Source organism: Episyrphus balteatus, chromosome 1 (genome assembly GCF_945859705.1).
Source record: "Episyrphus balteatus chromosome 1, idEpiBalt1.1, whole genome shotgun sequence".
NCBI lineage: Eukaryota > Metazoa > Arthropoda > Insecta > Diptera > Syrphidae > Episyrphus > Episyrphus balteatus.
In genome coordinates, this window is record NC_079134.1 from 175,742,839 (window position 1) to 175,768,175 (window position 25,337).

Consider the following 25,337-nt stretch of genomic DNA (forward strand, 5'->3'; position numbering starts at 1 on the left):
ATTACGATCATAGATTTTGATTACGTAATTAATATTATCTGAACTCATTAAAAAAGAAAATATCAATATTTATATTGGTCAATTTATCTCAAATAATTCAAGTCAATATCAGATTTTTATCAGGGGCATGATTTTTATAAACAAATTTTCTTGCTAAAAGTCACTAGAAAAAGTAACTAGATTTATCTTGTGGTATAACTACATTTGTTGTTGTCACTAAAATTTTGAAAATCACATTGTAAAAATTGAATACCCATTTCTGTATAAATAAATTTCTTTGTCTGCATAAACTGTGCTTCCAGAATATCTTTTTAAAGAATTTGAGTTCAGCTGCATTTAAAAGCAAAAAAATATTTGACAAATTTCAGCTCTTAAGGTATAACTAATTACTACTCATTTTGTGACAGTTTTTCCGACCACAAAATTAAAAATAATGATGCAGAAAGCTTATTTTTTGGTTTAAAAAACAATTTTTGTAGTTTTTTCCAAAAACAAGTAAATTTCTCACTTTTTCACTTTTTAGGTCATTGTAGTTATCGCTTTAATATTTTAAAGACTTGACACTTAAGAGAGAAATCATTTTTATTTTTTTATGTGTTCCTGCTTTATTTCAAACTAAAAAAAATTACTACAGGAACATAACAAATGATTACCTTCTTTTTATTGAAACTACAAAATTATTACTATGGTGTCAGAAGTGGGATATTCCCATTTTTGAAGTCCTTTTTTGCCGAATCTATTATCAATTTTTTTGTAAAACTTAATCATAGGAATTCTTTCAAATATTAGATACGTAATTAATTATGTGTTTCAGATTCAGCCGCACTAGTAAAAATACTCCTACCTCGGTTATTATGAAAGAGGTTCATTTCATATACTGCACATTTGGTCAAAAACATTAACATTACAAAATTGAGTATACAACCCCTTCAATACCTAATGAAAAAAAAAAAAAAAATAATAATCCATCTAAATACAAACGTGAAGTCAATTTTAATTGAACATTTATTTTGAATCATCTTGTTTGAAATCAAAGCTTTAAAGAAAGAATTAAAAAAAAAGAAATTTTCGTCGAAATTAAAAACAAACATTAAAAAACCATAACAAAACCTCATCTTCCAGCTGTTTTACCTCTGCAATTCTAAAAAAAACTCATTCATCCCACTTTCAAACTCACCACATAAACAATTCAAATTCACCTCTAGCAACATGTTGCCTAACATCTTTCCGTGTTTTTTTCGAGTTTCAGCATCAGTAAAAGACGTGGGTTTATTTACATCTGGCACGACTTCTTCAGTTGTTTACAAGCTGTGTCTACAAACGGTCGGGTTTTGTCAACGTGTCCCGTAAAAAGTGCATCATCTCTACCACTATAACAGTGTTAGCAGTCAGTTTTTTAATTCAAAAGTAAAACAAGAAGAAGGATCGGGTTGTTATTTCGCCGTGTTTCCCCCTTTTTTTGTTCCTTTTGGATTACCAAACCAACCTTTAAAAAAATAAATAAACCGGAGGAGATGAGTTCTGAATGATACATTCTTTCTCCCAGTAAATTTGTATGTGTGTGTGTTTGTGCGATTGTGCATATATGAAAAAAGATTAACGTTGTTTCTTTTTTTTCATTTTTTTGCTGTTGCGTTGTTATTCTTCAAAATTAAATATCCTTTTCCGTTTTTTTGTTGTCGTCGTTTGTCGTCGTCGTCGGTGTCTCGTCGTAAAAAGGACACCTCGCTCTTGTGCGTGTTAAAGTGTACTCGTATGTTAATATGTCAATTGTGCTGAGGTGCACGTTGGGCGCCATTTGATAAAAATGTTTCACAGTCAAATGCAAAAATTGTTTGTGTCTTTTCTATCCTTCCGGTTAATGTTGTAGAGTATAGTGTAAAGCTAAATTGGTCTGCAAAAAAAGAAAGAAATACCAACAACAACAACGAAAATAAAATAAAATTGAAAGAAAAAAGGGTTTGGGAACCAACTCAGATAGAAAAATGTTTTTGTGTGTGGTGATCAAAAAAAATTTAAAAAAATAAAAGAAAAAGAAGATATAAGTAAAAAGGTAAAACGTGTTTTGTGGGAAACGTGAAAGAAAGAAGAAGCAGAATAAATAAATTTGTCCAACGTACTTATACCCGCAAGTGGTTCAATTATTTTGCATCAAACGAGGAAATATCTTCGACTGCGGATTTGGGACTTGGGATTCGGGGATCCCTAACGAGCGAAGAACAACGAGGAGACCAAGACCAACCAAGAAGTCTACAAACGAGACGGTGGTGCGGTCGATGGTGTCGCATGAATGTGGTGAATTTATTATGCGATATTGGATTTAGTAACAGGTGAAGAAATTTATATAAATTATTCAATGCAGTTTTGTGGCAAGAGTCGGTGTCGGTGCAGGCAGGAGTTAGGAGCAGAAGCTCGGAGCTGGGACAGCTTGTCAGTTGGTGTAATTGAAGGGCATGTTGTGTGGTGTGGCGGTGTTGTGTTATGCATCTGATATCCCTTTGTGTTTTGTGCATTGGAGTGAACTTGTACTTGTGGCAATCGAAGTACAAGACACCGTTCGAATTTATGGATTAACGATTTATATAAAAAGAGTTAGGTAGGATGTTTGGGGGGATAAAAACATGATTTAGAATGTAAACTTGAACTAATGAAGAATATTAAGTTTTTGTGGTATTTTTTGTATTAATTTGTATTTTTGAAGAAGATTGAAAAATATATTTGATTTGCTGCGTGGGTGCTCTTTATGTGTTCTTAGTTCACTGTAAGTTTTCTCAAAACTAACACATGGAGAGAAATAAGATTTAGAAATAAAAAATAGTAGAATAGTTACAAAATGTTTACATACTTGCAGTAACGGTCGTACATATATGAGCAATTTCTTTAACATCTCACACTTCATACAAGGAGAAAAATAATTTTACTTCAGGTATATTTAATCATAATATAGTTAAATATACCAGAAATAAAGTTAAATTAAACATTCTTTCAAGAAGCTCTTTTAATCAGTTCCGACGGGTTAATCTATCCTTGGCCTTATTGCACCAACCACTGTCCACTTTGCACTTCGCAACTTTTGACTTTAACTTTTTGAATATCGTTTCACCAAACGCCAATTTTCAAAGAGGAAATAATTTTTTTTTTTTTTTTTGAAAATTAAACAAAAATTTGCAAAATTTGTTTCATTGGATTTACACAAATCTGCAAAGTGAAAAATACCTACCTACGTTAAGGAAAAGTACAAAGTTTTGCTATTTTGCAAAAACGTCTTTGATTTCGTTTCCAAACAAAAATAAAATGCACGACTGGGGCCGCACGTACTTGCTCTTGCAGTTCAAAGCACTTTTATGTTAGCTTACTTGTAGATTAAAAGTGCTGCCTCTATATAAAATTTTAAGAAATTTGGTTGATGTAGGGGAAGAGCCGGCATGGAGGCCAAATGTTAGTTAAATAATTTTTTTTATTTGACTTGACTTTTTTGAGAAAAACTAAAAATGCAGTATTACTGCAATTACTTTGAATATTACGTATGCAAAATTTTATTAAAATCATTAGAGTAATTTTCGAGAAAATTGCAATAACTCCATAATGATGTACGGGAAGAGCCGACATCCGCGATTTAAAAAAATGTAAAGACCATATTTTTCCACTATCCGTATTTTTTGAGAAAAACTAAAAACGCAGTTATGTTAGAACTATGTACAGCATAACGTGTGTTAAATTTAATCAAAATCGTTAGAGCTGTTTTCGAGAAAATTGAAATAACTCAAAAATTTTGTATGGGAGGTATACGTTCTAAGCGAGATATTAAAAAACAAAAAAAAAAACAACCTTGGAAATTACGAAAAAAACATCCATACCAAATTTCAAAAAAATCCGTCTACCCGTTTAGGCTGTAGCTACTTGTACAGATGAACGCACGGACGCACCGACGCACAGACCGACGGACGTCATGACGAAACCCACTTTTTTGGACTTCTCCGTCATCGTAATGTTAGTTTTGATTAAAACCTCGAATTTTTTTTTGACACAAAACTAATACTTGCCCTATAGAGCAAGTAAAAACTGCACTTTGCATATAGTATTTGGCAAAGCTTTTCAATAATATGCAAGGAATAAATTTCATTTGGGGTTGGGTACGTTACATAATAAATAAAAGGGTTGGGAACACAATTCTGCCGGGGTCATAATTTTGCTTTTTAAAATTCTGTTTTTCAAAATTCTGCTTTCCAAAATTCTGCTTTTCATAATTTTGTTTTACAAAATTCTGCAAAAAATTAAAAAAGGGTTTGGAAAATGATTTTTAATTTTTTGCAAAATTTTGTAAGATCATCATCTCGCAAAATTTGCTGCTTATTTGAGATTGCTTACTTACGAGTACTATGTCAATTTTTGTAATATTATTTTTTTTTTTTTTGATAAATCAATAATTTTAAAAATATTGAGAAAAGTTCTTTTATGATAAATATGTAGGTATCTTCGAAAAATAATAATTGAAAATTTTTTTAATTAATCAAATAAAAATTAATAATAAAAAAATTGAATAAGAAAAGGAATATTTTTTATCACACAACATCGTTTCTAATTAGTTTTCAACGATATATAGATGTGGGTTATATAAAAGTCAAGCTTCTAGGTAGGTAGTTAGAAAAGTACCAAACTTAAATTATACATCAATTAGGTGTATTTTTATATTATAAACGCATATGCTATGTAAAAAAAAACCAGAATCAGGAGAATTTTTTTCTTCAAAAAAATGCTGGCAGAATTTTGAAAGACAGAATTTAAAAAAAGCTGAATTTTGAAAAACAGAATTTTCTTGAATAAGCAGAATTTGAAGTCAGAATTTTGACCCGCTCCCTACCTAAATAAAAATGCATCACTTTGAATTTGAACGATTTTTTGAAGGTGAAATGTATATTAGTAACAACGTAGGAAGTGTAAACTTAAAAAACAAATTTTTAAATTGCAAATAATTTTATAGCAGTTGAAAGTTTTCGCTTGAAATTGTATTAAAATTAATGTAAATTCAAAATTTCGTCTGAGCAAAACTTACCGATTTTTTAAATTTTCGATATTGAAGTAAAGGTTAAAAGAAGCACTCGAGTTATATTTTTGTTTGCATAGTAAAACAAAGTTGTTAGCATTGGGAATTGCATTAATTAGTAACTAAAAAAAAATACCGATAGGGGTTGACATTTTTTTTTTTTTGGGTAAATTTAATCATTATTTTTGTTGGTAATTTATAGAAAAGTTAGTACGTACCTACGTAAGAAAAACAAGAGGTGCGACTGAAAAACATTTTTGGAGCGTATGTGTCAACTGACACCATAACCTTACCCAAATTACCCCGGTTCTCGAGTTGTTTGACCAACTTGAGTTAAGAGAAATGGGGTCTTACTATTAACCATTTTTAGAATACATATTTTTTTTATAAAGCAAAACAATTTTCATAGAAACGTACTAAACCCATTGTTTCAATTTGAAACAAATGACCCAAAACATTTAGATGACATAACTCTTAAAAAACTTACACCAAAAAAAATATTCTTATTATACTTGTTTAGAAAATTTCTACCTACCGCACTATTTTGCACCATGTTATAAATAATCATCACTCTTAACTTACATATCTCAATTAATTTTCCTTCTAAACATCAAGTTCAAAATAAATAAACTTCCCAAGGATTTATACCAATTCAAACAAAACAAAAGTGTTGATAAATGTTTTTCTTACAAACTTTCAACACTAATGCGATTTTTCAGTCATTCAACACTTCAATAGTCAATATTAGGTATACTCAAGACTCTGCCAGACCGTTTCTATATGACGAGTGACTTGACTTCCTACCTATATATCTTTATATCATCTGCATCCTACTTAAGCATTAAATTGTGTGTGCTTACTGGTAAATATTTACAAAATCTTCAGTTTTATTGAAATCAAATTGTTTAAACGCGCCACAAAGCCATATCGCGCGCGCATCGTCGAACTTCCAAGAGTGCTGAAGTTGTATACCCAATATACACCTGAGAGCGAGAGTTTTTTAAGGTGGAAACACAAAAGGCTAATTGTAGGATCTTCAACGTTCAACCAAATAGCTTGGAACCAACAAAACAAGCAAAAGCAATTTCAATTTGTTCTTCTCCAGAATCGTTTATACAGTTTTTTTTCTTTTTTAATTTCTGTAGTACCCTTTTTTTAGCATCATTTCTGTTCCGCGCGCTGATGTGCACACTCATCCATACGGCAAACATAAAGTGTTTACCCTGCAATTAAAACATCTTTCAATATCCTGTCTGTTGATGTCGATGTTGAAGTTGAACAAAAAAAAAACTGAAACTTTTTTTTTTCTTTTTTTTAAATGATCCCGATTTTTCGCCCCCTCTCTCAGCTGTATTCAAATGACACCTTGCTTGCGTGCTGGTTGATTTTTGTAATTGCTCCAGGCAATTACTTCATTCGTTTTTTTGTGCACAGAGAGAGATATAATATAGCGGGACTCTGGAACGACACGTTCCTCTTGCTGCTATGTAGGGGATGTGTAATGGTTGAATAAAAATTCTTAAAAAATAAATAAAAACTGGGATCAAATTGAAAATGAAAAATCACGAAAATCTAAAATTAGAATCTTGGTTTTTCTTGGGATCCCCGCTTGCTTGTTTGCCTTTGTATAGCTAAACTAAGAGCTTGACTGGCTGCTGCATGGTTCCGTGTGATGAACTTGTCCATTGATTGTGATAAATGACGTGGAGCAAGTGTGGCTGTTGGTGTTCCTTGTTCCCGCTCTTATACAAGGGGCGCGCGCAATTGAAAAATTAGCTATATGTATATCTAGCTCAAAGTGATTTTAATTGCTACTGAATTGTGAAAAATGGAATTTCTCTATGGGAATATATGAAAAAAGAAAATATTCTCTGGATTGAGGATTTAGTTGATTATCAAGGAATTTATATTAATTATTTTGTATAGATATTCCGTTGGGAAGTTGGGAGTTCTTTGACAGCTTTCTTTGAACTAATAGATAGGTGGATTGGATATACTCGTACTTATTTTGAAACAAGTGTGTAGAATTTGCTGAGGATATGAAGATGAAAAGAGTTTTTAAAATTCTATAATGACAGTTTCGTAGAAGTAGTTAAGAGGAACGTTTCGAATTACACGCCACGTCTTGGATCTAGAGCTGTAGGACATAGCTACTTAGTGTACTTTCTGGTTGACGAAACTATAAACTTAAAAATATAAATAAACGAAAACAACTCATAAAACCACTCGAAAGGATGAAGTATGTTTTCTTTCTCTGTAACGTTTGTCCCTTAAGATTTTGTCGCTAGATATTTGAATGCGGAATGAAAGTTTTGGAACTGTTATTTTGAATTTAAAAAGTTTGCAGCTGTTTCGTACTCTCCATGCCAATATCATTCAGTCCATACCAAAAATTTCATGACTTTTTGTCAAGAAATGGCAGTGCAAATGATTTTTCACCCCAGAAAGTACCAAAGACAGCGATGTGCGCAGGGGCCCCGGGACTAAAAATTTCTTTTTCTATTTATTTCTTTATTTAAGAAAATGTATTTTTTAATGTTTAAAATTAACAAATTTTCCTTTTGCTTTACCACCTAACATTTTCGACTCCGATAAGAATAAAGATTAAGAAAAAGAAGAAGAAGAATAAGAAGATCGTTATAGAAGCAAAATTGTTAATTGGGTGAGTAAATTCATAAATAAATAATGTTATTGAAAATTTCTATTTAAAAGAAATATAGATGTGGAAACATTTTAAACTTGTAAGAAACCCTATCAATTTTCATCAAAAAAAGAGAAAAATCAATCTTTTTTATCTTCTAACACCAATAAAACTTTTTTTTTTTTATATGAAAACCTATAATAAAATTTTTTCACCTTCTATATGACGCTTCAATCATATTTCTAGAATACCTACAACAAAAATGATAGAATTTTTCAAAGCCAACCATGTCGAAATTTCAAACTGAAATTACGGTGCTTCCCACACTGGTAGCTGGCCATGTGTAGCTTGTAGTAAATGTACCGTTCGTTATGTGTGTTTCATCAAATTCAAATAAAAAACCACCCGAAAATACCCCTAAAAAAGTAGGTGTTTTTTAAAAAATTCATGTTTGGAAACGCAGAGACTCAAAAAATAACCGTCCCTAATTTTTTTTTTCATTATCTTTAGAACGTCATTTTTCAAATTGCCAAAAAAAATTTCCTCTACCTATAATCACTACTTTGTCAAAGGTCTACTACATATTTAAGTTAAAAAAAAACATTGGTTTTGAAATTTTCTAGAATTTTTCAATACCTTTGTTAGTCTTACAATAAATTTATCTATCGATTAAAAAAAATTCAACTTTCTACATTGTCGCGCTTTTAATGATTGAATTTTTCAAAATCCTTCATTAGTATTATTTTTCAAAAAAGCTATAGAAGATTTTTGTATCTCCAATAGTTTATTTTTAATTGAAATTTATGTCGCAGTGCAAAAAATTTCAGGTGGAACGGGAGAAAATGGCGTCATTTTTTCGGGGATATTGCCATGGTTCATCGATTTATAAGACGTTTTCACGTCAAAAATTAAATTAAATTTCTCTAGGTATACAAAATTTTCAACTTTATTTGCTTTCAAAATTTGAAAACCCTTTAAAGGAATTGTAGTAAGCGAATTCATAAAAAATTTATGGTACTTTCCCAAAACTATTTATTTATTCAAAGTTTTAAATAAAACGGAACTGTAAAATTTTAATTAACTCCAAATAAGTCACTTAATTCCGTGGTTAAACTGAAATCCTAGAAACAATTAGTCATGCCCACGTGTCTCTCCATGAACACGTTTACCATGTTCTTTGCAAGATTCTAGTTGGTATTCCACGTTTACCACCTCTTTCACACCAACCATCCAGATCCAACATTTCCCTATATATTGCGGTATCAAATACGAATCCATTAGTTAATTCTCTGACGTTTATTTGTGTAATTTTCGTTTCTTCGTCGGCTACAAACAAATTGACTTTCTTACACCACGGGTGTTCATTTCACATCACGACCCAGGATCAGGAGTTTTTTTTAAAGAAAAAAAAAAAAACACCTTTTTCGACACAGAGAGGGAAAACACAAAGTCAACAAGAAAGAAGCAACGTAAAACATCCTAAATCCTACTTATTATTATTACCCACCACCACCAAATACTGCTACCGTGTACCAATGCTATAGGACTATTATAGGAGTATAAGGAAAGGAGTACTACATCGTCTTCGTCGTCGCGTCGTCGTTGTTTCATTTCATTTAATGTCATTTTGAAAATGTTGAAACTACATAGAAGTCGAACAAACACACACAGGGTGGTAGTATAAGTGCACAAAATAATGATGTTGACAAAGGTGCCGAAGCACGTGACAGACATTCAGTCGATATTATTGTGCGAGGATTGTGGAGGAAATTGTAAGAAAGTGCAAATAAAATCGGTGCTTATTTTAAAATTCAACTCTTTTGTTGGCATTCGTCGAACTATAACCCTTGAGGATGCTTCTTGAATTTTAACGCTAAGAAATTCTAATATTCCTTTGAGGAATATAGCTTTTGAAAAAGAATCATTTGGAATCAGATATTTTCGAAAAGAATCAACTGATGTTTTTTATTTCCTTTTTATACAAACAAAGGGATAAATTACACACTTTTAGATACAGTTTACAAATTGAAGTGTAACTTGTATTTAAATTACTCGGAAATAGTTAACCTTAAAAAAAATTTACTCCAAGAAGGGGAAATGAAATGTTCATTATAGGAATTGTGCTGCGTAGTTTTCAACTTTACGTTACTTTAGTCTATTTTTTTTAAAGAATTAAAATGACGTATATTTAGTTTTTGACGTAGTAAAGCACCTATAAATAAATCGTTCCACTTCCTGGTTAACAGTGTGGTATAGATTGCAATTTTATCTTAAAGGCTAAGTCTTATGATGCCAAGTTCAACATAAGACAAAATATACTACAGCTTACTTAGAGGATTATAAAGGATTTCTAAAAATTCAATAAATAAATAGGATAAATTGGGATAAAATGACATGGTAAAAACTAAACGGTAAGTCGTAGAAAGTTAGGGAACATTTTGTACTGAAATTTGAGTCAAACGAATTGAAAGATAATGAAAAGAAAAACTAGGAGTTTTTTTAATGCATTGATTTTCTAAATATGAGTTTTTGAAAAACAACTAGGACTTAGGACTATTGTTGAATTTTTTTTATTTTTAGGAAATCTCTAAATGTAGGCTTGGATATTTCATCCTTTTATCTGAAAACTAGTATTTCAGTTCTGTTAAATGAACTAGATCATTAAAATCCAAACTTTTTCGTATACCGTCTTTTCATTAGGTATAAAGAAAAAAATTCCATATTCTACCACAAATAGTGGGTTTTGAGTCTTCTATTCTTGAAAATATCCATTTTCTTTTTTTAAAAAAATAAATAAGCTCCGTGAAGCCTCAAAATTACCAAACTTGTCTAATTCGTTTGTAAACCGTCCACTTAAATTTTTCGTTTGTCCTCCCTTCAAACAAATTTTAGAGCAAATTCTTTTTTTTTTTGAAAGGAAATCTGAAAAACGCTAAAATTTTAAGATAGACATATAAAACCACCAGCAATCGTTTGTTCACCTCGAATTCTATATTCATAGCAAATTTTATAGCTCTTGAACATTCCAAAAATTGAAATTCCTCTACAATACCCAAAAATCAATTTTTTTTTCAAAAATTAAAACTGCTATCGAAAAAATTCTTTTTGGAATATCTCCTAAACGTAGCGTGGACAAACGACGTTTTTTGGTATACGTAAAGAGCTCGATGTGGACAAACGACAGAAATTTGAATTTTTGAAAAAGTAATTTTTGGGGATTTAAGGAATTTTAGGGACTTTTAAATTTTCAGTAGGTACACTGTGGTGTATGCGTATTTTTTTTTTGGGAATTTTGAAAATTTGCTTTTTGAATATCTCCTAAACGTAGGGTGGAAAAACGATGATTTTTGGTATACGTAAAGAACTCGAGGTCGACAAACGACAGCAGTTTCAAAAATTGAATTTCGGGGATTTAAGGGGAATGTTCGACTTTATTTTATATAAAAATTAAAACTACTGATCTATGCGGTTATTTTAGGTTGATATAATATTTGCATTTTCATATTTGAAAAAAAACTATATAAATAGGAAATATGCAAATTACCTAAGTTAATTAAACACAATCAAACCAATCTCATAATTAGGAAACTAATTAAGTTACATTTGTTAAATTCCAGACTGAATCACTGCGAATGAGAGTGAACAAATTAATTCAAATGCATTCCAATACAATCCTGTTTTTTTGTTATTTTGCATTTAAAAATTAATTAATAAAATTTACGGAATTTGCAGTGTATGCAAATCATAAATAATCTTTCACCAATATTCCAGTATATATGCAACGAAAATATAAGGACCATCAATAACTAATTGCCACCACCACATATGAGCTACCACAGACATAACGTTTCAAGAGTATCTACTATCTACATACCTCCACATCATGATAATAATATGATGTGTCGTGTATGTTTCACAACACCCACATTCACACACACATATGTATGTAGTTATATTCTCTGGAAATATTTGCAAGGACAGCAAAAATAAACAAGCTGCAGGCATCCGTCATAATATGCTCCCCTTTATTTACATTACCTGCAGGATAGAGGTGAATCAAGAGAAATATTCTACACTCGACAAAACACTCGACCTAAATGTGGATTTCCTTTTCATTCCAGCTCCCAGGTAGTGTACTCTACTCGTACACTCTCATATTAGTGCTTAGATATGATTTCATTTCATATAAGGAAACCAAAAAGCTTCCTATTAGCAAACTCATGGTTTATGCATATAGAAAACCACCACTTACATACTACTTCTATAGAATTGAAGAAAAAACAAAAAAATATGGCATTTAACTACAAACTATAGCAGAATAATATGATTTTAATAAAATATATATGAAAATAAGAGGATACCTAGACCTCTATCCACTCGAAAAGTGGTTAGGTTATGTAGAAGGGTGCACTTACAAAATATTTTTGGTATAAATCATCATCCTGTCATTTGCCACTCTCTCTCGCATCATCTTGGCTTGGTTTAGAGTGCCCTTAGTCAAAACAGAAACAAATGAGCGGAACTACTCGAAAATTCAGCAGGATGGCATTACTTCCGCCAGATTTGCTTGGAATATTCAAAACATAGAGAAAGTAACTAAAAGTCTGCGCCAGGAGGGGAATTATTTATAATTTTGTGCCAGAACGGCTGCTGACTTTGGAATAAAAAAAATAAAAAAGGGTGGGTATGAGGTCATGCAAATTTAATGAACTCTCTTAATGAAAATAAAAAAAAAAGTATGTTTCTGCAATAACAGTGGAAATAATGAAGGTCCTTAAATTGGATATGTAGATCAAGGAAATATAAAAAACTGCTGAATGGAGTGCAGAAATTAAAGCCGGAAAATTAGTTGAAAAAAAAAATCCAATTTAAGAAATGACTGTCGTTACCCTTCATAATATAGAGCATAGGAGGGAGCTATAAACACTTGAGACCTGTGATGCCTCACAATGTCGTCACTTAGTTTCAAGATATTTTATTTGTTGCTTAAATAAGTTAAATATAGAAATAAATTAAAATAGTTATGGTACTTGGTACTTTTTATAATGCGGAGGTACGAAAGGGTGAAGGATAATACAGAAATTTTATAAAATTGTATTTTTAATTTTTATAAAACTAGGTCCTGCATGCACATTGTATCTGGTGTTCAGGGGTACTTTATTATTTCTACAGAATAAGGAACTTCACACTCCAGAAACCAATCTTTGTCAAGACCTTTAGCCAAGACGCAATGTCGTTTTTGTAAGAAAAATAAATTGAAGTAGAATCCCAGCTAAAGCTTAGAACACAGATCGCCTCAAATAAAGTTATCTGAAACGAAAGCAAGCTTAAAATTTGGTAAATAATTTGAATGGGGAGATTAACTTTCGCAGGATATCCTAGAAAACTATCACAAAACTACAACATTTTTTAATATTTTTTTCATGCACTACTGAAAAAAAGCAATTCACACGTGGTAGAAGTGAAACCTTAAAAAATCATTTTTCTTGAAAAAAAAAAAATCGAAAAAATCTTGCTTTAAATCCAAATTTTTTTTATATGACAACCTAATAAATTTATTTATTTTATATCATAAGAAAGGTTAATATTTAAACTTTAAATATTTTCTTCAATAATGTCGGTCCAACATTAAAAAAAAAGCGCTAGAATTTTTTGAAGCTAATCAATTTTCATCTCAAAAAGCAAAAAAATCAATCTTTTTTTCTTCCACCACAAGTCTATTATTTTATATGACAACCTATAATTAATTTAATATCATTTGAAAGCTTATTATTTTACCTTTTATATGACGCTTCAATCATATTTCTACCAAGTCTACAAAAAAAGTAAGAGTTTTTTATTAATGAACAAAGCTAAAATTTATTCGTCGTTGAATAAAATTATTTGTTTGGGATTATGCTACTTTTTAAAAACTTTTTTGGTTTCGTGTCAGATCGGAGAATGTAGTTTTTACAGAATAAAAAAGTTTTTATAATAAAACAGACTTAGGCATTTATACACCAAAGTTGTTAAAAAGACAAAATTTTTATGAGATGGTTGCATTCTTAATTAACAAAATAGAACCTATTTAAATGATAGAGGTCAATCAAAAATAACAGGTACTGTTCAATTTCTTTACTACATCCAATTTTGAAAGCATTTTTAAAGATTGTGAGTTAACAAGGTAAGTTGTTGTTTAACAACGTCAAAAAACGTGGACCTAATAATGATCCCTGAGGCACACGCATACCAGAACTAATATAAAAAAAATAAGATATCTTAGATCTCACAAAAACTGCCTTTGTATGCAGATGATGTGCAAATTCTATCGAATCGGTATGGTTGATTCTATAATTCGGAAATATGGAATTCGTAAAACCAGCACAAACTACAAATTGAAGAACAATATTTCAGTTGTATGTATTTTTATTCGATATACCTTGTTTGTACGTTTGACAGTTACTTTAATTGAAATATTGACAAATCCAACCTGAAAATGTCCACTTTATAATCGATTTTCCAATACAAAACACTAATCTTATAAGACGTTACGAATTGAATATAATTTCAAAGAATAAAAAAACCCATATTTCCTGTTCCACCACCCTAAATAAAAAAATCAAAGAAGTGGGTATTTTTCCAGATAACCTCTCTCAAATTCATTATCTCCGTGCATCATTTTGTGAGTGCAACAAATCGAATAAGAAAACGAGTAGAAAAAAAACAAGCAAAACAAAATAAACGAGCACACTGAATTATGGATAATTTCTTGCGTGAAGTAAGTTAATGTGTTCTCCTTTTTGTGAACACCTTCTTCATCATCATCAACCAAATGCATGCATAATCGCTTTACGCTTCCAACAATGCGGGTTTTTATACGAGAGAGGAGAGAACTGATGTTGCATAGTGCCTCGAAACTTCAACCACTATTATAAGCAAAAGCAATTGAATTTGACATAACGAAGCATCCTTCGTTGTTGTTAAAGGAACAGAAAACGGAACAACCAGCTAAAGAACCTTCTTCTTCATCACAATGAACTCGCAATGAAGCATAAACTAAACATTATGTACGCATGAAAACATTTGAATTTGGTTCTAGGCTTTAAGACTTCGAGATGTACCTATAATAATAATGTGTAATTGTGTACTGGGTGTTATTGTTCCCTCAAGGAGTAGGTACATACATACATACGCACAGAATCCACCTACTTATGTGTTTTCTCTTGGAATTTATTACACTACAGAGCATTTCTTATAAATGCTCGTCTTCTTTACGCTGTTTTAATCGCGTTTCGAAGCGAATAAGAGGATCATGATTTTCTTTAACGTTAACAATTAGTTCCATGCGGGTATTGTAGTTGTAGAGGTAGAAAGGTGCCTCTTAAAATGCGAGTAAATGAACAGACATTCCTTTGGCTTGAAGAAGCAATCACCTGCAAGAGTGCTCTCAATGGAAATAGGAGGTCTATAAAAATAGCACACATGATTTTGAAGGAACTTTAAGATTATCATTTTGAATGTTAATAGCACCTGGCAGTAAAATTTTAAAGAAATTCGAAATAATAAAAAAATCCTTCAGGAGTTATTGTGTTTTTAATAATAAAATATAAAACTCTTATATTTAAAGTCCATAGCCATGTTAGGTATTTAGCTTTCAAAACCATTGAACGCAACTCAGAAGCACAAAGCAGTGCAAAACGCGTTTCATGTATTTAATGAGTAATTTCCCGCTAAATTTGAATTGAAAGACGTGACGAATTGGTTTCAGCGTATTTTCTCACATGTTAGACTTTAAATGTAGGTACAGCAAAAATCATGCCGAGTAATAATTCAAATTATATATTTAGAAGCTTAGCACTTTTAGCTAATCGTAGTTTGTAAAGTTTTTTATATGTGTTTATAGCCTTGTACTCTAGTTGGAGAAAACTGGCGTTCAGGGGTGATTCATAAATTCTACAGAATAAAGAATTTCACACTCCAGAAACCAATACTTGTCAAAACCGCTAGTCACTGTCATTTTTCTAAGAATGATCAATTGAAGAAGAATCCTAGCTAAAGCTTAGAACACAGATCGAGCTAAATTTGAGACCTCATAGAAAGTTATCTTTTAAATGAAAGCAAGCTTAACCACTTTGGATGGGTAGCTTAACTTTCTTAGGATATCCTAGAAGACTATCACAAAACGATATTAGAAGCTTCTTAATTATCACAACATTTTTTAATATTTTTTTTAGGAACTAATGGAAAAAATAATGAGTGCAATTCACACGTGGTAGTAGTGAAACCTTAAAAAATCATTATTCTTGAAAAAAAAAAAAATCAAAAAATATTACTTTTTTTTATTTCATCACCTTTAAATCAATTTTTTTTATGTGACAACTTATAAAATAATATTTTCTTCAATCATGTCTGTCCAACATCTAAAAAAGAGCTAGATTTTTTTGAAGCCAATAAATTTTCATCCCAAAAAGCAAAAAAAAAAACAATTTTTTTTTTCTTCCATCACCTTTAAGTCGATTATTTTATATGACAACCTATAAGAAATTGTATATAATCTGAAAGCTTATTATTTAAGCTTAAATATGATGTTTCAATCATATTTCTACTACACATGAGAAAAAAAAATAATAGTTTTTTAAAGCAACCATGTCGAAATTTCAAACTGAGATTATGGTACTTCCTACACTGATGCGTGAAAAAAACAAACCAATTAACTTGAAATTCAATGTAGTAGTTCCATCACAAAACAAAATTATCATCTAGTTAATTCAATTAAATTAGGTACTACCTATCAACAATAAAATTTCATTATTTATATCCATGAGTAAATCATGATAAACATCTCTTGAGAACTTCTTTCCTTTGAAAGAGTTAATTAAGACTCAGTTAAAAGCCAAAGAAATTAGCCCAGGAGAATTAAACATTTCAAATGGAAAAAATTAGATCGTGCAATTTTTTTTCATAGGATGATAGAGGGGATCACTGAAAGCTTAAAACCAGTTTTTCGGGAAAATCGACCTTGTGCTTAAGCTGCCATCTTGGATTAAAGGTAAAACACGTTTTAGTGAATAACTCAGCCATTTTTGATTTTTGACAAAAATTATATATGTAAAACTATTAGAAAATTTTATTTTCTATAACTTTTGTCTTAATAAATTTTTCTATATGACCCATATTTTTCGAGTTAATTTGAAAAAACTATACCCCTACTCAGCTTAAACTTTATACCCGCTTTGATTATAGATTTTAAGATCAACGCAATATGGGAGTGTTTTTATATGTTTTTGGGGATGATAAATCTAGCTGCAATGTTAGTTTTTGCAAATTCATGAAACTTTATAAACAAAAGGAACTATCTCAAAATCGGTAAGTGTCATTTTAAACAAAATTAGTAAATATTATAATTGATGTCTAGCAAGATAATTAAGTCTTTGAATTTTTCAAATCGGTTCATTAATGCCTGAGATATGACCAATTGTTTATAACTCACTCTCTCTTTTAAGCTTTTATTATAAACAATTGGTCATATCTCAGGCATTAATGAACCGATTTGAAAAATTCAAAGACTTGCTTGTCTTGCTAGACATCAATTATAATATTTACTAATTTTGTTTAAAACGACACTTACCGATTTTGAGATAGTTCCTTTTGTTTATAAAATTTCATGAATTTGCAAAAACTAACATTGCAGCTAGATTTATCATCCTCAAAAACATATAAAAACACTCCCATATTGCGTTGATCTTAAAATCTATAATCAAAGCGGGTATAAAGTTTAAGCTGAGTAGGGGTATAGTTTTTTCAAATTAACTCGAAAAATATGGGTCATATAGAAAAATTTATTAAGACAAAAGTTATAGAAAATAAAATTTTCTAAAAGTTTTACATATATAATTTTTGTCAAAAATCAAAAATGGCCGAGTTATTCACTGAAACGTGTTTTACCTTTAATCCAAGATGGCGGCTTAAGCACAAGGTCGATTTTCCCGAAAAACTGGTTTTAAGCTCTCAGTGATCCCCTCTACCGTCCTATGAAAAAAAAATTGCACGATCTAATTATTTCCATTTCAGCTTAATTTTTTGTACATCCCGACTGGGCTAAATTCCTTTTGGCCATCACCTTTCAAATGAAACAAAAACGAAATCAAAGCATTCACAATACAAAACTATAACTTGTTTTCATCCCAAAGGATAGCTAATCAGCTTCTGTCAATCGATTAGAGTCTGAAAGATTTCCTTTTTTCTCTCAACAAAGAATCCGCTCAAGTGATTGATACTCTTTCAATGTTAAGCATTCATTACGCCTCGACTGACAATTTAACAAGAGAAACTCGTTCACAAATAAATATAATTTCAAAGAAAATACCGAAGTCGAGCAGCGCACCACCATCCAGCATCACCAACAGCATTATAACAATAGTTGAAAGGGGATTTAAGGATATATCATATAAAATGTCCCTCTGTTTGTCTGTATGGAATAATCCGTATTTGGGTGATGAAATCTGAACCCTTTTATCACGGTAGTTAGCCGCAGCTGACGTATACAACATACAGTCTACCCCTGCCCATGTTTCTTGTATGGTAAAGCACAAAAAGAATAAAGAGGATGTATCCAAAAAGGATATCCGTGACAGTCAGGTTTTCTTTTTTTATTCTTTGATTTTTTTTAATGGATGGTATACCTATGTAAAATTATTATATTTGAACAAAAAAAGGTTTAATATTTATTCATTTTCATTTTAATAATATTTGTTCGGGTTTTGGTGTTTACATATTCATATGACATGTACCAATGACTTTTTACCAAAAAAAAACTACCCATGTTTGATGTTTTTTTTTTTTTTGTATCCAGACAGATGAAATGTCTTGTTGTCTATTACCCCACTTAAGTGAAGAATTATAGCTTGGGACAGAAAAGGAAAACACTTAACGAGAAAAAAATAAACCAACCACAAAATCAGCTTACGCTTAGGCATATGTGAGGCAAAAGTTCCTTTGGTCCAGGTTCCAGCCTCCTTTTTCGATTCCCATAAGAATTCAAAGAAATAAATAAAAAAACAAAAAAAAGGCCAAAACCAGATTTCCAACAAAGAATTGTGTATACGGACTTGTTGACCATAACAACAACAGGATGGCTTTGATAGCATCATTCGGATAGCTAGCAACATACCTTCGGCAGACGTCTTTGATGTTCTTTTTTTTTTCTTTATTTTGTTTAATCCTACAATTCTATAGGAACGAACATTGTATTGGGAGAGTGTATTGTATATATATTTTTATATAAACTTATGAAAATGCACAAAAAGTATTCCTAGATGGTTTCTCCCAAACCAGTAACATAACAAAATTCGTAGATATATGTACTTTTTACTTGTTCTTACTTACAAGTACCTTAGAGAGTTTTTCAAAGTGAATTTTATTCGATTTTGAAAGTCAATAAATTTACATCTTTGTGTAGTCTAGGTATGCCATAGAGTAAGGTGAATCAAAGGTTTAAAATGTTAAAATATATTTATAAAGGGTGTTCCATTAAGTGCGCACTTTTTAAATTGTTTTTCATTTTTCATTCTTGCTAGTAGCTCTTAAATTTGATAGCTGGTACCTTTGATTGTTCTGATTATTAAAGCTGAATCTTAAAAGAGGAAAAGAGCTTTAAAATTATTTTGAATGCAAACGGCACCTTACAAGAAATGCAAAATTTGTTCAACTTAACGACATAGACGAACCAGAGCCAAAGGGTCATTGGCCATATTTTTATTCTATGCTTGATCGGTAGGTACATGTTTAGTTAACAATTTGTGTAAAAATATAAAAAAATTAAAATGTGTGTTTTTATTCAAAAAATTAAAAAAATGCGTATTATTGGGACACCCTGTTAAAAACGAGTTCATTACGTTTAGTGTCTTTATTGGAAATATCAGGATATTTTAACTTGTCGATGACGTCTGTTGCTACCGTAGAAATGAAAATTCTAAAGAATCCTCAAATTCATATCTGTTCAAAATCCGAAGGTCTTTTAAGAATTTTTGAGAAAATGAAAATGCAGAACACTTATGCAGAGTTGTTTGAAATATTGTATGCACCTTTAGAGGTTCTCAAGTTATTAAGAGATTCAAAAAAAAAACATTGCAATCCAAAATCACGATCTACCTACTCATGTTTTAATTTAGTTTAATAATGTAACATATTTTCATTAAAAAATAATAACAAACTAGCTCACTTATATTGGATTTAAGCAAACAATTTTAATAATTTTTAGAGCCGTTATTAAATAAATAGTTAAACAAAAATTGGTATGTCATTAAAAAGAAATTAATAAATTCACACAACAAAAAAAGACTATTGGTTCGGGTTTAGAAAAACTGTTAAAAAAATAATTGAAATTTTATTTTCAAAATACAAAAATAATTTTTTGAGAATAAATTGTTCTTAGTTCGAGCATTGAAATTTGAAGCCAAAAACTGTTATTTCTTACAGAATTTTTCGTTGATATATCAGTTAAGTGGTTTCAGAAAGTCATAAATCAAGCTGCAGCTCCAAATAGACACAGATAGACAGTATTGAGAGACCTACTTTACATACATTTGGGGTAACTTAATCATTTACGATACACAATTTAGTGCTGTAATAAAATCGCATTTATTCCAAAAACTAAATAAATTAATAAAAGGTAAAGGTAGAATTCCTAATACAGTAAAACCAACACCGCAAAAAATTGTGATGTATATGTTTAAGAATTCAGTTAATTTATACAAAAAAAAAATCATTACAACTTAAATTCTTACATCAAAAAATATACCTAATCTACATAACGTTTAAAACTCTACTCACTATTTTATTAGTTTAATTGCATTTGATTCTTTCCTTTCTCTTAAAGTTACATCTACTTTTAAACTTTAATTTACATTTTATTTTAATAAGATATGAATATTGTATGTAAGTTGAAAAGAATTTCTGTTTGACCTCTTTAATTAAATTAATTGCAAGTCACCCATTTATTATGTTATGTTGTTGTTCAAAGTTATTCAGAGCGAATATTAACAAAGCATTAAACTAGCTGCTCTAATTAATATCATATTTTTTTGTCAAGTAGGTATATGCTCTTGTAATTTCCATACTTTACCCAAACCTACTGTTGGTTGATTTCTTAGCTTGACTAAAAAATTTGTCGAGGTAAACATAATGCTGATGCTTGGAATACAGCGCAACATGTTGTGATGCTTTTTTTGTTTGTATTTTTAATTAAAATTTCCTACATCACATGTTTCTTACTCATACACATTTACATTTTTACACACAACGATGCACACATCACATTCATAATTTAATTACCAGAAAAAAGGACTAGGGCAAGTGCGAGAACTCTGAGAATGAAAAGCGAGTTAAAGTACCACTTGGCTAACACTTGTACGGTTCAAGAAGCCGTAAATGAGAGTAAGCAGTTAAAAAATTAAAAAAAAGACAAAAGTACTTGAAAAAAAAACTAGTAGGTATATGGTACATACCTTCTACCAGTTTTTAAACTTCTCATTTCATGAAGTGCTCACAAGAAGTATTTTTTTTAACGTCATTAAAAGAGTACCTACCTTTCCCAACAAGTAGATACTATGATATATTTGAAATAAAAAATAAATAAAAAAATCATCTGAATTAATATTTAAAAAAATATTCTGTTGAAAAATTTCAAAACCTCATTATTATTACTGGTAAATGGAAACAATTTATCACAATCATTTGGTTTTCACTTTTTTTTTTTGTATTTAACAAAAAAGTTCTTAAGTAAAAAGTAATAGTCCATTCGATGAGTGGAATATTGAAGCAAAAAAAAAAAACACAAAAAATAGATTGTGATAAAAGAAGAAAAGGAAATTTTAATGGATTCATTATCAATGCTTCTTTTTAATGGTGGCAAGGAATGGACCAATTAATTATACCTAGAAAAAAAATAAGACCTTTTTGTTGTATTTTCGAAAAATTGAAGTAAAAAGAGGTTTCATTGCATCGTTGGACATTGACAAATGTTAAAATTGAAGTTGATTAATTTATTTGATTTCAAAAGATTATGAAGGCGTTGACAAGAAGTTTCTTTTGATGAATATTGAATTTATTATTAACGATGATGTTTTATTCAATGAAAATGAAGTAAACAAATTTGTTTGTATGATTCAATACCTATGGCTTAAAAAAGTTCTAAAATAATAATTTAAAAGTGACATAATTTGGATGATCTTTACTTACGATTTATAGTCTTACAATTGTAAATTACGAACAGAGATAAAAGCAAGTGAGGTCGATTTTTTGTCGACCGCTCTTACGACATCTTTAGAGCGTTAATTTTTTAGCGGTGCAGTCAGGTATTTGACCCAAAAAGCTTATAAAACCAACCAAATCAGTTTTCAACAAGGTCTTTTGAATAGAATTCAAAAGCTATAAGTATTAATTCATTTTGACTTGGTAACGTTATGATTGCTTTTAAAATTTTTCTGAAGTTCCTTGAAGCCTGGGTTTTACTAAGTAACTCTGTGCTACTTTCACATCTGTTCGAATTAATTAGTTAATTTTAGTTGTACTTCCTACTCCAAATGCATTCACATTTAAAATTAATACCAATTTAAATCAAAATCTTACAAATAAAACCAAATAAATTATTTGCCATGCCTAGAGCTTTTTTTTCAAATTAGAAACCTCTCTTTCTTATAAAAATAAACTTATCTATGCTCAAGAACTCATCGATTGCTCGTAGAATGTTTTACCTGGCCAAATTTATTCAATCCTTTTCAAAACTAATTTTGCATTGGAATCTCCTATTAAACATTCTTCAATTTGGCTAGTTGCTCACAATATGTCTAATTTTTTAAAGTTTAAAAAATTAATCATTAAGATTTTTCAATCAAAAAAAAGTTACACATACGCCACAGTGACCCTCAAAATAAATTTGTTTTCTCCCACAAACTTATAAAACAATTTAAGTTTGACTTCCTAAATTGTACAGTTTTTTATTCGCAATATTGCAAACGGGATTCTGTGATGTCAAAGCTGAAAAAAACTGTTAATCATAATGGATTTTTTTTAAATACCTTAAATACCCCATAAAAAGTCTTTCTTCCTTATATTTATAAAAAAAGAATTTCAAAGAAATCTCTTATAGTATTTCGCAATTTGCACCCCCCATCCGCAATCTCCACACTTTTAATTTAAAAAGACTAAAAATAATGAGCTGTTAAATACTTGTGCCATCAATTACACTGACCGCCGACCACCCAAGTAGGATCATAAATCTTTCAAACTATCCGACGACAAATAGTATCTTCTTATATTGCTATCTCTTAGTTATTTTTTCCTATCTCCACTGTCAGGTAGTTAGTAAATTTTAATAGTTAACACAATCCTCGCTCCTACTGCATTACACTTGCTTTCTGACCAGATTCCTACTTCAATAAATTTCCAAAAAAAAAAAAAGATTTACGACAACTTCTTTAATTCAAATTTGTTTATTTTTTTCAGATGAAAACCGGCACTATCAAGTTGGACGACCAACGAGAAAGACTTTTATAGCAGCCAGCAGCGGCAAGTTGATCAAAAAAGAAGAGACACACACATATAAAGTGTCATGTATCTTAACCAAAAAAACAACATTCAACAAAGTAGTCAACAAACAAACTTTGAGACATGATTCAAATAAGCTCACATCACAAGGATTTATAGCCCCAAAAAACCCTCCGTCTTCTAAAGCATTCCATCACCTTTTTCTTTTGATGTAGTTTTTCAAACACATCAAAGTTTGTAAAACAAAATAAAAAGCAAAAACAAAAACACAATAAATTTTATTGCAAGCACAACAAGGAAAAGTGAAAATTAATGTGTACCGAGTGAAAAAGTAGAAGAAATTTGGTGAAAGAAAATAAATTGCATAAAATGCAATAGTGAAAACAAAGGAAGAAAAAAATAAAAAAAATAAAGTGAGAAAAATTATTCTATCTAGAATTTCCGTCTCAGTGAATCTATCTTCGCCTTCGAAGAACAATCTACCTTCCCTCTTGTGTGTCAGGGTGCAAAATTTCCAACTTGCCCACATATTTAACTTAAAAAAAATAAAATAGATTTCCGTACTTTTTACATACGGCTTCGTCGTTGGTGGACGCCGAGACCGACACCGTCAACGGCAACAAGCTCGTCCATCACGACCACAACTACATCTACAGCCGCAGCCAAAATGGAATTCCTTAAAAGGAAACATTTTTCACTGTGGATTATTACATTAATATTAGCTGCATTAGTGGATCTCAGCAACGGTCTCCAAGGTGTTCCAACATGGATGTAAGTTTTTTTTTTTTTGTTGAATGAATGATTTTCTTCATATATAATTTTTTCAAATCTTTAAGTTTAACTTTGCTCGTATAACTTTCAAGATACGAGTAAACGTCGTCGTCTTCTGACTATGCTGTCCTGTTTTAATGATGATGTGCACTCCACCTGATAATTATAATTTTTTTTCTCACTTTCTATGGACAAGTTAGTCACAACTTTGCGATGGAGATGGTCATAAATTTTGCAATTTATCTGTCTTAAAAGATATCCTTATCCTCTATAATACTCGCGCCCACTGTTTGTGTTTGGCTTTGTAGTTGGAGAGGCGCATCTTCTATTTCTTTATAGCATTTTTCGTTCGAATGGTGTAGATTAATATTTAATCCTCACAAACTTGCAGTTAGCAATTTTTTGAAGAGAATGTCCACTTTACCTGCGATGATGATGACGATGAGCTGAACATCAAAAGCAAAAAAAAACTCGTTTCCTTCTTTTCTTTATCATGTGAAAGAAGTTGTTCTGATTTGGAGAGTTTGTGAAATGAAGAAGTCACATTCACATGTAATTATTTTTGAGAAATGATTGTGATATGGGAATAGAAAGACGTTCGTTGCATTGAGGTCGCGTGCAACGACCAACCAAGTGTGCGCTGTATCTGCGCTGCTCATAAATCTTAACAAACATCTACCTTATAATTTATTTAACAACTATATACATATACTCGGTTCGGTATTGTTAGAAGCTTTTTTTTTGGAAAAAAAAACTTCTGAATAACGGAAGCGGAACACGAAAACGGTGTGTCTATAAATATTTAAGAAACAGCTACCTGAGTAGCTGGATTTGCCAAAAAATACAAATCACAGGAAGTGAAATGCTGAATGAGCATGATGTACGTGTATAACTTTTGTTTGAAATAACAGTTTTAGAGATTGCGTCTAATTGGCAGGTATGCTTTTGTGAATATATTTCAAGCTTGACAAAAAAAGAAAAAAAAAAAATATCAATGGACTATAAATTATTAAAACAACTTGAGAATAAATGAATTCTATTTATAATAAAGAACTATACACTTTTTTTATTGATTCACTTTTCGTTGTGATAAAGAGAAAAGGATATATTCACCATCATGGTATAAAATCTGAAAGAATTTAGGCATAATATTCGGTCGCCTAAAAATAGACATTTTTTCGACGATTTTGCTGATTTTTGTTCTTATTTATTCTGGCTGGATTTGCATTTTTGATGGTTTCTTCAATATTTACGATCACATTGCACGAAAAACCGTTACCAAATCATAATAATTCTCCATTTTGCAACTAGGTACGTAACTTACGTTCACTTAACATGAATCTTTAGTTTTGATAC

General features: G+C 30.5%; 1 protein-coding gene across 1 annotated transcript in view; it reads left to right on the forward strand.

Annotated features, from left to right (window-relative positions):
* Positions 1-1,286: 1,286 nt before the first annotated feature.
* Positions 1,287-25,337, forward strand: part of LOC129907900 (protein Wnt-5) — a 124,298-nt gene continuing 100,247 nt past the window's right edge. Inside the window, exons 1-2 of the mRNA XM_055984392.1 lie at positions 1,287-2,330; positions 23,169-23,981. Coding sequence (XP_055840367.1) covers positions 23,878-23,981 — 104 coding nt within the window. The 5' untranslated portion in view covers positions 1,287-2,330; positions 23,169-23,877. The remainder of the gene's footprint in view (positions 2,331-23,168; positions 23,982-25,337) is intronic.